This window comes from Lycium ferocissimum, chromosome 4, assembly GCF_029784015.1.
Source record: "Lycium ferocissimum isolate CSIRO_LF1 chromosome 4, AGI_CSIRO_Lferr_CH_V1, whole genome shotgun sequence".
NCBI classification, from domain to species: Eukaryota; Viridiplantae; Streptophyta; class Magnoliopsida; order Solanales; family Solanaceae; genus Lycium; species Lycium ferocissimum.
The window spans coordinates 36,724,094-36,736,970 of NC_081345.1; the positions used below are offsets into that span (position 1 = coordinate 36,724,094).

A 12,877-nucleotide genomic window follows, 5' to 3' on the forward strand; every position below is an offset into this window, starting at 1 on the left:
AATGAAAATTAATATAATTTCTTATCTAATGACATTCAGTAACTTCATGTCAGAAAAGAACTTACACTTTTTGTTTCCTCTTCTCAAAACTTATATAGCAGGAGGTGCATGAGCAATCTGTTCCAAACTACTTTCTTATCTGCAGGAAAAATAAAAGGAAAATATCTTCTATTCAAAACGGCTATGTAAATAAGAACCTTAATTTCTTTCCCTCTTTGCTACAATTCTACATAATCCTTATTCCCACTCCACTAGATTCTTTTTGACCCAAAATTACAACTAAACTAGATGATGCCAAAGGTCAAAGAATGTTGTAATCAAAACGATTCCTATAAGGCTTTGCGAAAAGATAAACCAAGCCTTGATGTTTAGTAACACTATCGTCTAACATTAGATTTCTTCAACTCGTCTATAAAACAGAACATAGGCGGCCGAGGTTTTGATCTTGTCCTGGCTGATGGGAGACACATGGCTGTCATCGAAGTCATACCACCGATCAGCACCTTGCTAGAATTATTAGAAAAAACACAAGTTAGAATATTTGAATTAAATTGGGAAAACTGGAAAGTCTGATAATTTGACTTTCCTGCATATATTCTTCATGATGCAGATGATAAATACAGAGTGAAGATGCGTGACTAAAGTTTGATATACAATGGATAAACATGCAATAAGCAATCAATTTAAATGCAGATGACGCCTTGGATGTGAAAATACATAAACAGAACACTCCTATGAAACATGAAATTTCTAAATTTGTCCTTATAGGTTACAGTGACGCTGACTTTTAGGTTACAGTGACTCTGACCCCCACCCACCCCTCTCCCCAAGTACTGATCATTAATACTCCAATTTTATCAGGTATAAAAGAATCATATTTGCCTTAGAAAATAATCAAAAGCAAGCAAAAGAAGCAAGGTAATCAAAGTAGCAGCACCACTTACATGAACAAACGCAGTGTAGTGACCCCCTCCCATGCTTCCATAATGGTTGCTAATTGCATAAAGCATATACCGATAGGAAGATTTTCCATCCTTGAACGCCATATACGAGGATAAATCAAGATCATGAGTGGGGAAGTCAACATATGTGTCCAACTTGTTCTTCAGAAACCGGCTGTATGAGAACCTCTTCAGGTGGATGACCAGAATTTCCGGCAGTCTCCAAAGATCCAACTTCTTAGTGGCTTGGCGATGCTGCTTGCATCCAGGGCAGAACCTAATTTTGGATATGAAACAAAGAACGTTAGGCGGATCATATTCATGCTAGGAACGATAGGCAGATCATATTCATACTTCCCAAGTGAATGGCACAAATAAATGATTAGATGATTAAGATAAAATACTAAAAATATTGCACGAAAGAAGTCTTTTCACCTCATGAATAACTGAATGTTATTATCTAAGTTACTGTCTGCAGTTGCTAACATAACATAAGATAACATAGTTGCGTACTTACCACATATCTTCTGGCCCTAGGGGCTCTTCCTTCAGAAATGCCTCGAGACATTTATAGAATGAGACAGATTCTTGTGGTCTTCTGCCAAAAAACCCAGCTTTGAAAACTTCTGGCAGTGAGCTGAAAATGCTTGTATTGTATTGTTCAAGCATTTTAGGTGACCAATTTACAAGAACATTTAACCTTCCAGGGACATCTGTGGACTGTAATGGCTGGTCCATTACAATCTCAGAGCTTGCCTTATTATCTGATAGGTAAAAATGAAATTCCGTATCTAAATGTTCGGCAGCATTTTCTTCAGCAAAGCTTTCTGGAAACCCATTTACTCTTGAGTCGTCAGGTTCCATGTCTGCACGTACTTCAGTAGAACTTCTATCGAAGTTATGCTCATCTGTCTGGGCTCTACTTTGGACTAAGAATGGTGTGAGCAACTGCATATAAAGACTATAGATATCAGATCCTTTAAGAACTCTACAATGTGCGGCAAGTGGAATACCAAATGCCTTCCAACTTGAAGTCAGCCTCCCGTATGTATAATGCCTGCACATGCAGTATTTATTAGATTGCTAGAATGGAAAAGGAAGCAAGGAAAAGATTTTTTGCCAAAAGAAATATCAGCCGTCTTATTTAAGGAGTCACAGGCCACTATGAGAATCTTTCAACTCAACAGATCAAAAATTCAAACAGCAAAAGGAACTAAGAAGAAACTCCACAACATAAACAACTTCAGCAGTTAAGATGCATGGAAAAAGCAATTATTTCCTTTTGCATCTTCCTGATTATCCACATAATCTGGAAGGATAACACACATCATTTCAACTACATGTTGCTCCAAGAACCATGCAGAACCATGATTTGTAATGCATCCAAATGAAGTGAGTTGAGACTGAGCATGCTCAATACTACTAGATAAACCGCCTCACTTTTACTTTATACAAGATACAAGTATATGACAACTAACAACCTACCCTTTTAACCTATGTTGCTCCGACTCTTCAAAAATGTCAATGGGTGCATGTCGGATTCTCCAAAAAGTAGTGTATTTTTGGAGAATCCGGCACGGGTGCAGCATTGAAAGTGAAGAGTCCCTGGCTGCTTAGCTTTTAACTATCTTGAGTTCTACTTACCATGATTAATCACCCACTCTCCATGGTAAACTAACAGATTGAGAAAAACTTTTGGGAAAAGGCAATTCATAAGTATCGTAATTTTCACACACCAGGGCTTATTTCAAGTGGCAAAGGTTAAGGGACTTGTGGCTTTTTTTTTTTCTTTTTTTTTGCCATACAAACTAAGCCTGGTATTTGAGGGGATGATTATCCCAGAGCTCAAGGGCTGTGGTTGGTCCTAAGGGTGGCCGTAGAAAGATTTCTCAGTCATCAAAAAAGAAAATATCTTAATCTTGACTGAGCTGACAAAATGTAAAAAGATATTTGAAGAAGAACATTTTAGTTCTTGGCCGTAGAAACACCAGTATTGAGACTAACTGAAACAGTTGAAATTGTTTGTATATATTATAGAAAATTTCAATAATGAATCAAAAGAGTAACAACTATTTTTTTCCTACACTCCTTAGTGATGCTTACAAGTACAAGTGTAGTGATGCCAATAAGATAGACCATACCAACATTTCAATGGTCTCTGAATTTATGATAAAGTTGTTCTGTTAGACTGTTCAAAGGATCTTTTTTATTTCAACATTTGGTAAGTAGATAAAGTAGTCAAAATTTAAGCAAAGATGAATTCCTAGCAGCCGAGAGGGCCAACCACCAGAAACAATGTGAGCTTCATTATGATCTCAACTCAAGATAGTGATTTCTACTTCTATTTTTTTCTCACAGAAGACAGTCGTAAATGCACTTTCCTAACAAAAGACTAGTTGTAATTAACTTAAAACTGAACATTTTGAAGTACAACGAATCAGACATCACTTGCTCTAAAATTAAGGTAAATTTGATTGTTTGGTAAGTAATTCTGTAACCTCATAATAGTCATCTATGTCCTACTTTCAAAGATTGGTTGTGAGAATAACATTGATACATAAATCTTTTTAATAATTACTAGTAACTACATATATCTTCTGCAGAAAACATTTTGTCAATTCTTTTCAGCAATCATAATCATAAAGTACACCCACAACCAAACCCTGCCATGATTAACAATTCTGATGTTGAAGCACCACCGTCGCAGTGCTTCTTTCCCAACTTATGAAACATAGCTGTGCATGCAAGACACGTCCATAAAATGACTAGTAAATGTTTGATGAACTTCAAAGGAAAAAAGATGATGCACAAATTATGAGTAAAGTCAGGACATACTCATCAATCTGTTGATGTGTAAACACAACCAAGGGGGCTTCTTCAGTACCCTTGTGCAACCGATATGCAACAAGTCGGTCACCATCTCTTATTAAGGATAATGAATCGGCTGGATCCTCAAGATAACGTATAATGCGGTTGTTGTATATCTGTGACCAGTAAACGGTGTAAGAGCTAGAAACAGAATTTTATTTTGGAAATAGAAAAAAAAGGAAACTACTTGACTATCTGACACACAGCATATAAGAGCTGGAAATAAGTTTTATTTACAACAGAAACCGAGCAACAACTTGAAATACATAGAGACCATTTCTCGTCTAACTGGAAACTGCACTAACCTCAGCCACCAAAAGGGTCTCATCAGCCTCCAAAGAGCACGCAGTGCTCAAAGCACGAATTAGATCTTCAAGCTTTCCATCCTTGGGAACAGTTATTGTAAATGTAGATATCTCAATATCACTGCCACTTTTTACAACTGTGAGAGTCATCGACCTCGTAGATGTAGATGGCAGAGGCAGTGACAAATACATGAATGGATCAAACATGATGGAGACCTTTTTGCAAACAGGACAGACCAATGTGGAACGATATTGACCCTGCAACAATTGATAAGCTCTGAGAAATAAGACTAGACATGAAACTTGTATAAATGTACAAAGACAAGGATTCAGATGAAGTAGAATTCTAAATGCTCCTAAGGGTCATAGGCAACTCATGACCAGCTGGGAAAGATTAACTCCGAGCCAGTTGGTCAAATAGGAATTTAGATATGATATACTGACATAGACCGCATAATGCATAAAAAGACCAATTCTTTCCAAACAGAGCCTATAGACTGCACAAGTGTCAGCACAATTCACAAGGTTCACCTTCTTTTTTTTTTTTTTTGTGGATAAACTAGGTTCAAGTTTTCATATAGTTAAACTTGTAAATTGTAAAAGAGCATACGCTTTACTTTTTTACCGAGGTTAAAGGCTGGATATTCTTCTTAATTCTTAGTAGGGACATTTTAGTAATACTCAAAAGACATTTAAAAGAAAATGGGAGACCATATAGAGAAAAGGAAGCAACACATATAAAACTAATTTGTTTTAATATAAACCTGAATCCAAAAATCAGCTACTTGTTCAGGATACATTCTTGTTCAGGATACATTCTAGATAAATCCTTTCAAAAGAACCTGAACCGAATTTTTGCATAAAAAATAGTACTCCCTCTATCCCAAATTATGACCTAAGTTGTTTATCGCAAATGTTCGATTTGAAAAAGGACAACAATTAATTCAATTTCTAAAACTTATGGTAACATTTGAACATAAAGTATAAGAATTCACTAAAGACGATACAACTAAAAGATTAATTTGTTTGAATCTCAACACAAATTGTGTCAGTTATTGTTATCATTTTTGGATAAGATAAGAGGTTTTATTCAAAAAAGAGCAGAGAATCTAGACAGAAATATACGAGGCATTTGAAGCAAGCTTTAGGAACACTGGCTAAACTTCCCCAGACAGTTGGGATATCGTTTGGTAGAGTTTCAGATATATTAAAACATTATACCACTTCACTCTTCTTTCTTTTATAGTCAATGTCGAAATGATTTCCAGCTTTTGTCAGTGAGACACAAGAAACCATTGCATGCTGGTGAGATAAAATGTTTCCTACTTCTAGTAAGATACGAGAAACAATCTGGTGTTACTCACTTGGCACACATCCACTATGATGGAATCATTACGAGCCAGATGATAGTCCCAGTATTCATCAGCGATTTCTTCATCTGGACGATCATCTCCATCCTTAGCTTCAACATAAGGTTTATTCTTGACGCGGTTCAAATCTTCATGGAGTCCATCCAATAGAAAAGCTAAGACCTCCTGCAGATATACGTAAGGAGAATTAGATGATGCCCCCAAAATGAGAGGACAGGAAAAGAGAGTATAAATGAATGACCTGAACTGGGAAAGTAAATCCAAAAGGAAGGACTGAAATTGGACCTGAGAATCATGCTGATTGAAGCCGCTGAATTGAGGAGCAAAATGAGCGAGCTTTAATTTGAATGTTCTAGGTGCCACAGGAGCCGCTCCAGGAGCCCATAATTTCTTCAAAAGGTCCCCAAAAGCAGAGGCAATTTCTCCCTGAAACAATTTAAAGAGAGGAGCATAGGCATTATTTAAAGAGAGGAGCATAGGCATTATTTTTGTGAGGAGACAGAATAGAACACAATGTCTGATTGGGGTGAAATGAGGCGGGGAGGAGGAGGAAAAGTAAAAGAGGTAAAGTTTATTTTACCGTATTTAGTAAGAAACAAAAAGTGGAGAGATTGAATACCCTCCAAGCCAATTTTCCTAACATCTATGAAATTGAATGGAATGGATATGTATATCTTTTTTACTTTTCCCCAAGATAACCAAACAATTGGAGGTAAATAATGAATTTTTCACCTTGGGAGTAATCAATTCAATTTATTTCCATTACTTTCCAACCAAATATAAATTAATATAGGTTAAGGGATGTCAACAATGAATTATTCAGAGAGAACTGAGGGGAACATCAAAAGCGACCTGGAATGATCTTGAAAAATTCAAGATAGCTTACATTCATTCCCAATGGGTTGTCATGATTTATTTCTCTCTTGTAGTCCCCGAGAAAGTAATCAACGAGCTTTGGCGTATGTGCAAGGCACTGAAGAGCACTGTTCATGAAACAGGTGTTCCCTAGGTTTTGCAATCCAGTCAATCCCAAGGTACCAGCTTCACATGGACCTCCAGAAAAGGATGACGAACTGCTCCTGGTGAGATTAGAGGTTATACCACTGCCAGTACCATTCATCAGAAGGGAAGAACCATTAAGGTATTGCATTGACATCTCATCCTTTTTTGCTTTATTTTTAACAGAATCTGATAGCCCATAAACCTGCAACTCCAAGAGCAGCTGCAAAGCAAAAAAAATAAGAAGTATGTCCAAATCATTTCTTGCTTATCGACTGTCCGAACCAATAAACGCTTAATTTGTTTCACAAGTACATAATCAAAGAAACACAAAAGTAATCAATGATGATGAACCAAACTAGTAGTAACTGCTATATGGAAGAGAGAAATACCAAGTGGCTGGTATTTTTGTAATCTTATATCCAGCTGGCAGCATAAACCTGAATTTACTCATTGGTTGTCACCAAACCAAATGGGTGTATAAGTGGATTGTTAGGTTAACTGTCTCATTTATTGTGTGTTTCTCTTGTTGCACGGTAAACTAAAAGAGCTAAATTTTCTTATAGTGTATGTCATTCAAAGTACAAGAAAAGAGCACATCTACTGCTATTGAATGAATAAATCCCTACGACCCCTAAAACAAAAGAGATTCACATAAATCTGAATTTTAGTGGCTCAGCATTGTCCATGCTCTAGAAAAAAACAAACACTTATACAGAAAACCAAATGATCTCCTGGTACGCTGGAGAAAATTTCTTTCATCATTTCATTCCTTGAAGGAGTTTTAAGTAATCACATAATTACTGTAACCCTTTTTATGAAGCAAACACTAGATAAAGAAATAGAAGAATCTGCTAAAAGAGCTAATTTGAAAACAACCAGAATAAACTTTAACCAAATTTATTTCCTAATGCAAGACAGAAAAATTAATAACAAATGCCGCAGAAGCACTGGTCGACTTTTTAATCGGTTAATCATGAATTATGACAGAGTTGAAATAACATACATCTTGCTCTGACTGCTTCTGAGAGTCCTTGATCATTTTATTATTTTCATTTGCAAAAAACAACTCCGTCTGCCCAGACAAATCCCAAATCCGTAACTGCAGAGAACAAAAATGCGATTAATCTTCTACAAAGAGACCCTTGCAATTGATTAACAAAAATATTGGAACTTACGGGTTCTGTATCCACACTAAAAATTCTGCAGGCTCTTCTAAAGCATTCAACTGAATTGTCCTGAATCAAATGTGAGAAAACAAATGTAAAACTAGACTCTAAAGGAGATAAAGCAGTGCAACTGAACTCCAAAACATAGGTGAGGATATATTGCAAGATAAAACAAGAAACATCATCCAAAGCAAAACTGTAAACGTCTAATATGCAACACTTACAAAATGTAAACAAGTTATTCCAATTACTTGGTAGAATGAGGTACTTTCGGAGGCTACATTTTTATGAACACAAGCTGAATATGTAGTAGCATGAATGATCACAGATTCCCAAAGAAATATGTAGTAGCTGTAAGAGGACTTTGTTCGAACGAACATCATCCTTTTGGTCTATCTTCACGTGTGACCCTTCTCTCTAATTATTTCCTATTAGTTCTATAAACAATGAAATTCTCTAGCCATTTTACTTCTTCACACAAATGTAGTTTCAATACACAATCCTCAGCTGTATCAACTGGCCTAGTTTATCTAAACCAGGGTTGGCATGTAACTCTCTTGGTACCGTTTCCTCTTAGCCTTTAGTGATCAAAGAAAGAGAATTTGTCAATATACATAAAGGTGGAAGAAGTCAGGGCACCCTTGAGTATATAATAAAAGCTAGAACTAACTCAATCTCTGATATGTTTCTGTAAGTAAGACCTCAAATGGTATATAGTTCGTCCAAGCTATTTAGGTGGTATAAATGATTCTGCTAATACTTCAGATGTGAGATAACTTGTTAGTTTTAGATTAAGAGGATAAAACTGTAACTGAGTCTACTATGCTATCTTCAAACTGATTGATTCCCAACTACATAGTTTCTTCTGCTCCAGACACGGGAAAGGTTGGAGGGGGATGGTTTGGATCAGTATACCACTTTCGTGTCATAGCTACATACATACAAAAGTACATTTTAGCACATCCTTCTCAATTTTGCCTTGTCTTACATTGTTTGTACCTGTCTATACAATTTAACTCTAGAGTGAATCACTTCGTTAGAAAGACAACAAAGTGAAAGGCAAAGCGTCCTTTCTAATATCATTTCACAAAGACTCACTCTCTAGAACTTTTGTTGTCGTTGGAATTTCCGGATGAGCAATTTTGGATTCAAATTACAAGCATCAAATGCTTCAAGTGAACTACATAAATAGCAATAGGATTGATTTCATTGTTAACGAATGCATGAGAAACCGAAAATTGCCATGCAAAATTTATAGCCCACTATATCAGCAAATAGATACATATCAAAATAATGTACTTGTCATCTTTTTGCATAACTCAACATCACAAAGAGTATGTATGTTGATTATTATTTAACTATCAAACAAATGTGGAAGAACTTTAACAGCTATTTCCCTTCCTAGTAATTCACATGAGGATGAGAATAGCGGGATTCATGCATAACCCTTGTTCTTAAAGTTGATATACTGGGAATGTCATCTTAGTTCCTTTTAAAAGTTTCAACAATCAACAGTAACAATAATAGTGAAGGATGAAATATGGCGAAGCAACTAACGAAAAAGAAAGCCAGCTTCTCCCGGGGGGGGGGGGCTGAAAGGATCGGATATGGTTATGCACTCTATGGATATTATGATCATACAAATCGCATTGGAATCATATATGGGATAAGAAATTCCTAAAGTTATTTTTAACCTTTTTGCTTATCCTGACTCCCAAGGAGCTGGTCTCCCGCGAAACAGAAAGCCTCAGCTGTAAAGGATAGACATCCGCAATATCCTCATCTGTTGCTGAAAAGCTTTTTCCATTCTTAGCGGCAGCTTTAGAGTTACTGTGCCTGGATAGGAGGGAGCAATTCCAATCAAACTAATCAGAACTCTATGACGAAGATAACAACTTTTACATAGTTCGAAATGCATGAAATTACTAAATACTAAATATCCCGTTACTAGGATCCAAAGACAGATTCCCTTTCTTAAATGTGAAGAAACACCAAAAAGGAAAGGGAAATAATCAGTTATAAGTTAAACCCCCTCTATAATGAAGAGATCAACTTTTACACAGTTCGAATTCATGAAATTATTAACGTGCTAAATATCCTGTTACTAGTGTCTAGGATCCAGAGACAGATTCCCTTTCTTAAACGTGAAGAAACGCCAAAAAGGAAAGTGAAATAATCAGTTAATAAGTTAAATAAGCAGTTCAAGGAATACAAAGTGAACATAGTTCTAAATACTGACCATTTGAGTGCCTGCAGCCATATGTCGCCAGGGACCAAAGCATAGTCCCGGCCGGATACCCCAACTTCACCATTCTCCTGACTCTGTGATAAAGATTCCTCCTCTCTCCTCAAGTTAAATGCGACGTCTGGGCTAAATATATTGTTAATGATTTTCATTGGCCCTCCATAAGATGGAGCTGGTGCCACTGCATACAAGGTCGCCGACTTCCCATCTGATGGTGCTGAATCCTGTGCCTCCTTCCACCACCTATAATGGAAAAAACACTTTCTCATGCACTGCTGTAAATGTATATATTCCTGTGAACTTCTTATGTATGTGTTTATAACACTTTAACCCGCTCCTTGGAAACACACAGAGACCAAAAAATCTTACCTAGAGAAAACACTGCAAAAGATAACTTCTCGCGCTGTTTCCAGGCTATTTACCCCATCCTGTCCACTAAAACATTCTTTTTCTTCTTAACACTCACTCTCAAGCATCAATTTTATGCTTTTATTTCACGTTCTCCTCTACCCCCACTAACCACAGAGCACTTCGTCCACAGATAAGAGCTTTTTATAATAAAGGGAAATAACATTTCAACTACAACAGCACCCAAGGGTGTGGTCTAGTGGTCAATGAAGTGGGAGGAAAACCATGAAGTCTCGGGTTCAAATCTCAAAAAAGACAAAAATACTAAGTTGATTTCTTCCCATCTGTCTCAGCCTTGATGGAAATAGTTAGCTGGTACCTGTTGCTAGTGGGAGATAGCATGTATCCCGTAGAATTAGTCGAGGTCCGCGCAAGCTAACCCGGACACCACGGTTATCCAAAGAAAAAAAAAACATTTCAACTGACAACATACGGCATGATAAACCTATATCTTATGTAGGTGGAACAACTTGTCAGCTTCTTCTGAGGTGATTGCGCTATTAAGTATTAAACAGTCCCTGATAACCAACATTTTTAGATCTCATTGGCACTTCCCTATACTACTTCTTAATTATTAACAACTTAAACATAACACAACCGAAAATCCAACTCCATAACTCTCTTATACTAAAAATTCACCAATACACACAAACGAGACGATATGATTCGATCCAAAGGCTAAGAGGTGAGCAAAACCAACAGCATTTCAATGTACAAAAGCTCATACAATTACCAATCCAAATGAAACTAATAAACGAAACTTAAAACAAAAACAAACAAACAAAAAAAGAAAAAAGAAAAAACACACACAACACGATTTGATCCAGTGGATAAGTGTTGATTAAAAACCTACAACATCTCAATGTACTGAAGCTTATCAAATTACCAATCTAAACAACAAGTAACAAACAAACAAAAAATTAACCAGCACTTGTTTCATGTTTGTGGTTAGATATATCTATGATTCAGATTCGTCTTCAGCTAAATTGGATCAAATCAACTGATTGAAGAAAAACCCGGAGAATTTTCAATTCAATTCCTTTTTTTAAAATATAAAAGCAGTTGCATGAAGAATGGGTCAATGAGAAGGGACAAAATGGGCATTACCTGTAAGGAACAAAATAAAGTTGCTGGTCATCATTTACATGAGATTCGGGCTGTTGAGGAGAATCCGAGGAATGCTCCGATGGGTTATCCATACCGGAATTCTAGAGAGACAGACACGGAGCCGAGTGGGCTTCTTTTCAGAAATGGGAAAAAATTATGCGCATTTGCTGCACACACAAACAATTGGAGCTTTTTTCTCTCAATGAAAGAGGAGATTCGGGGAACAGAATATATTTATGAATAATACAGTAACTAACTAATTCAATGGTTATATATTTTCTTTTTTTGCTATTATTATTATTATTAAACATACTTACTTTATCATATAATTTTATCAAGGGAAGTAGGAAATGGTAATCTAAGGACAGATCAGATTGAAAAAATGCAGCAACTAATTAAATGCCTATATATTTTCTATTTTTACCATTTAAATGAAATTAAATTATTTCTACAGATTTCTTTTTCTTTCAGAATTTAAGACAAGTGAGAAAAGCTAATCTAAGGACATTTCAGATTGAAAAATACAGTAAGTAATTCAATGTTTTTTTTTTTTTGTTTACTCTTATTTTATTATATTATTATTAAGGATACTTAATCACATAACTTTATAAAGATTCCTTTATTCTTTCAAAATTTAAGAGAAGTAAGGCAAGGTAATCTAAAGACAGATCAGATTGAAAAATACAGCAACTAATTAAATGCTTAAATATTTTCTATTTTTACCATTATTATATTAATTAAAGTTACTTCAATCATAAGATTTTATAAAGTTCCCTTTTTATTCTTTCAGAATTTTTAAGAGAAATGAGAAAAAGTAATCTAAGGACAAATCAGATGGATCTTGACTGTACATCTTATCTTATTTTTACAGCTAAGCTAATTCTGCATGTCTTTTTATTTTTTGCCTTCTTTTGTCCCTGATTTTCTTATAATATTTATAATGGAGTATTCATGCAAATTAAGTTGAAGGGACCTTTTTTGTGTTTTGATGCAAATTAAGTTGGGAATGCACGTAATTGATGGGAGTTAAATCAAAAAGATGTTTTAGTTAGTGAAACTAAGTATATTTTTTTCTTTTAAACAAGTTTAAGGGCACCTTTGTGCTTCTTGTTCATAATTAATGAAAAGTTTGTTTTTGACTCGAGAGGTCAAACACTCTCCAATCAGAACCTAGTCTTTTTATAAGAAATAAGGATCTAAGACAGATTAAGTTATAAAAAATAGTGAGATTTCACGCGAAGAATAAGCCTCATTTTGTGACGATTTTCAAATTAACACCCACATCAGCAAATAATTTTATCCGATTTTAAAAAGTGAGAAAGAAAGACTTGTCCAAATCTATATATCAAACTAGGAAACTTGGTGAAATCCTCATAATAATTATTTTTATTGCATTTAATATATAGTTGAAATATACTTATACTATCTTACAAAATCACATAAGATGTATAACCAATTATTTGAA

General features: G+C 35.5%; 1 protein-coding gene across 2 annotated transcripts; it reads right to left on the reverse strand.

The window, feature by feature from the left end:
* Positions 1-47: 47 nt before the first annotated feature.
* On the reverse strand, positions 48-11,642 carry LOC132052669 (ubiquitin carboxyl-terminal hydrolase 8). 2 transcript variants are annotated; one of them, XM_059444319.1, is made up of 13 exons: positions 11,413-11,642; positions 9,892-10,140; positions 9,347-9,488; positions 7,662-7,721; positions 7,490-7,585; positions 6,371-6,706; positions 5,770-5,910; positions 5,479-5,649; positions 4,115-4,372; positions 3,777-3,925; positions 1,459-1,998; positions 945-1,218; positions 48-507 (listed from the first exon to the last, which is right to left on the reverse strand). In XM_059444319.1, the coding sequence occupies exons 1-13, from the start codon at positions 11,502-11,504 to the stop codon at positions 391-393; spliced, it is 2,625 nt and encodes an 874-aa protein (XP_059300302.1). In that variant the 5' UTR covers positions 11,505-11,642; the 3' UTR covers positions 48-390. The 2 variants fall into 2 exon arrangements, with proteins under 2 accessions (XP_059300302.1, XP_059300303.1); XM_059444320.1 differs by lacking the exon at positions 11,413-11,642 and adding an exon at positions 10,267-11,220.
* Positions 11,643-12,877: the final 1,235 nt, after the last annotated feature.

Coding starts and splice junctions, on each gene's coding strand:
- LOC132052669 (XM_059444319.1), bottom strand. CDS start 11,504: ATGGATAACCCATCGGAGCATTCCTCGGATTCTCCTCAACAGCCCGAA. Junction 7,722..9,346: donor GAGTCAGGATAAGCAAAAAG/GTTAAAAATAAC, acceptor CATTTGATTCAG/GACAATTCAGTTGAATGCTT. Junction 7,586..7,661: donor TTAGTGTGGATACAGAACCC/GTAAGTTCCAAT, acceptor TGTTCTCTGCAG/TTACGGATTTGGGATTTGTC.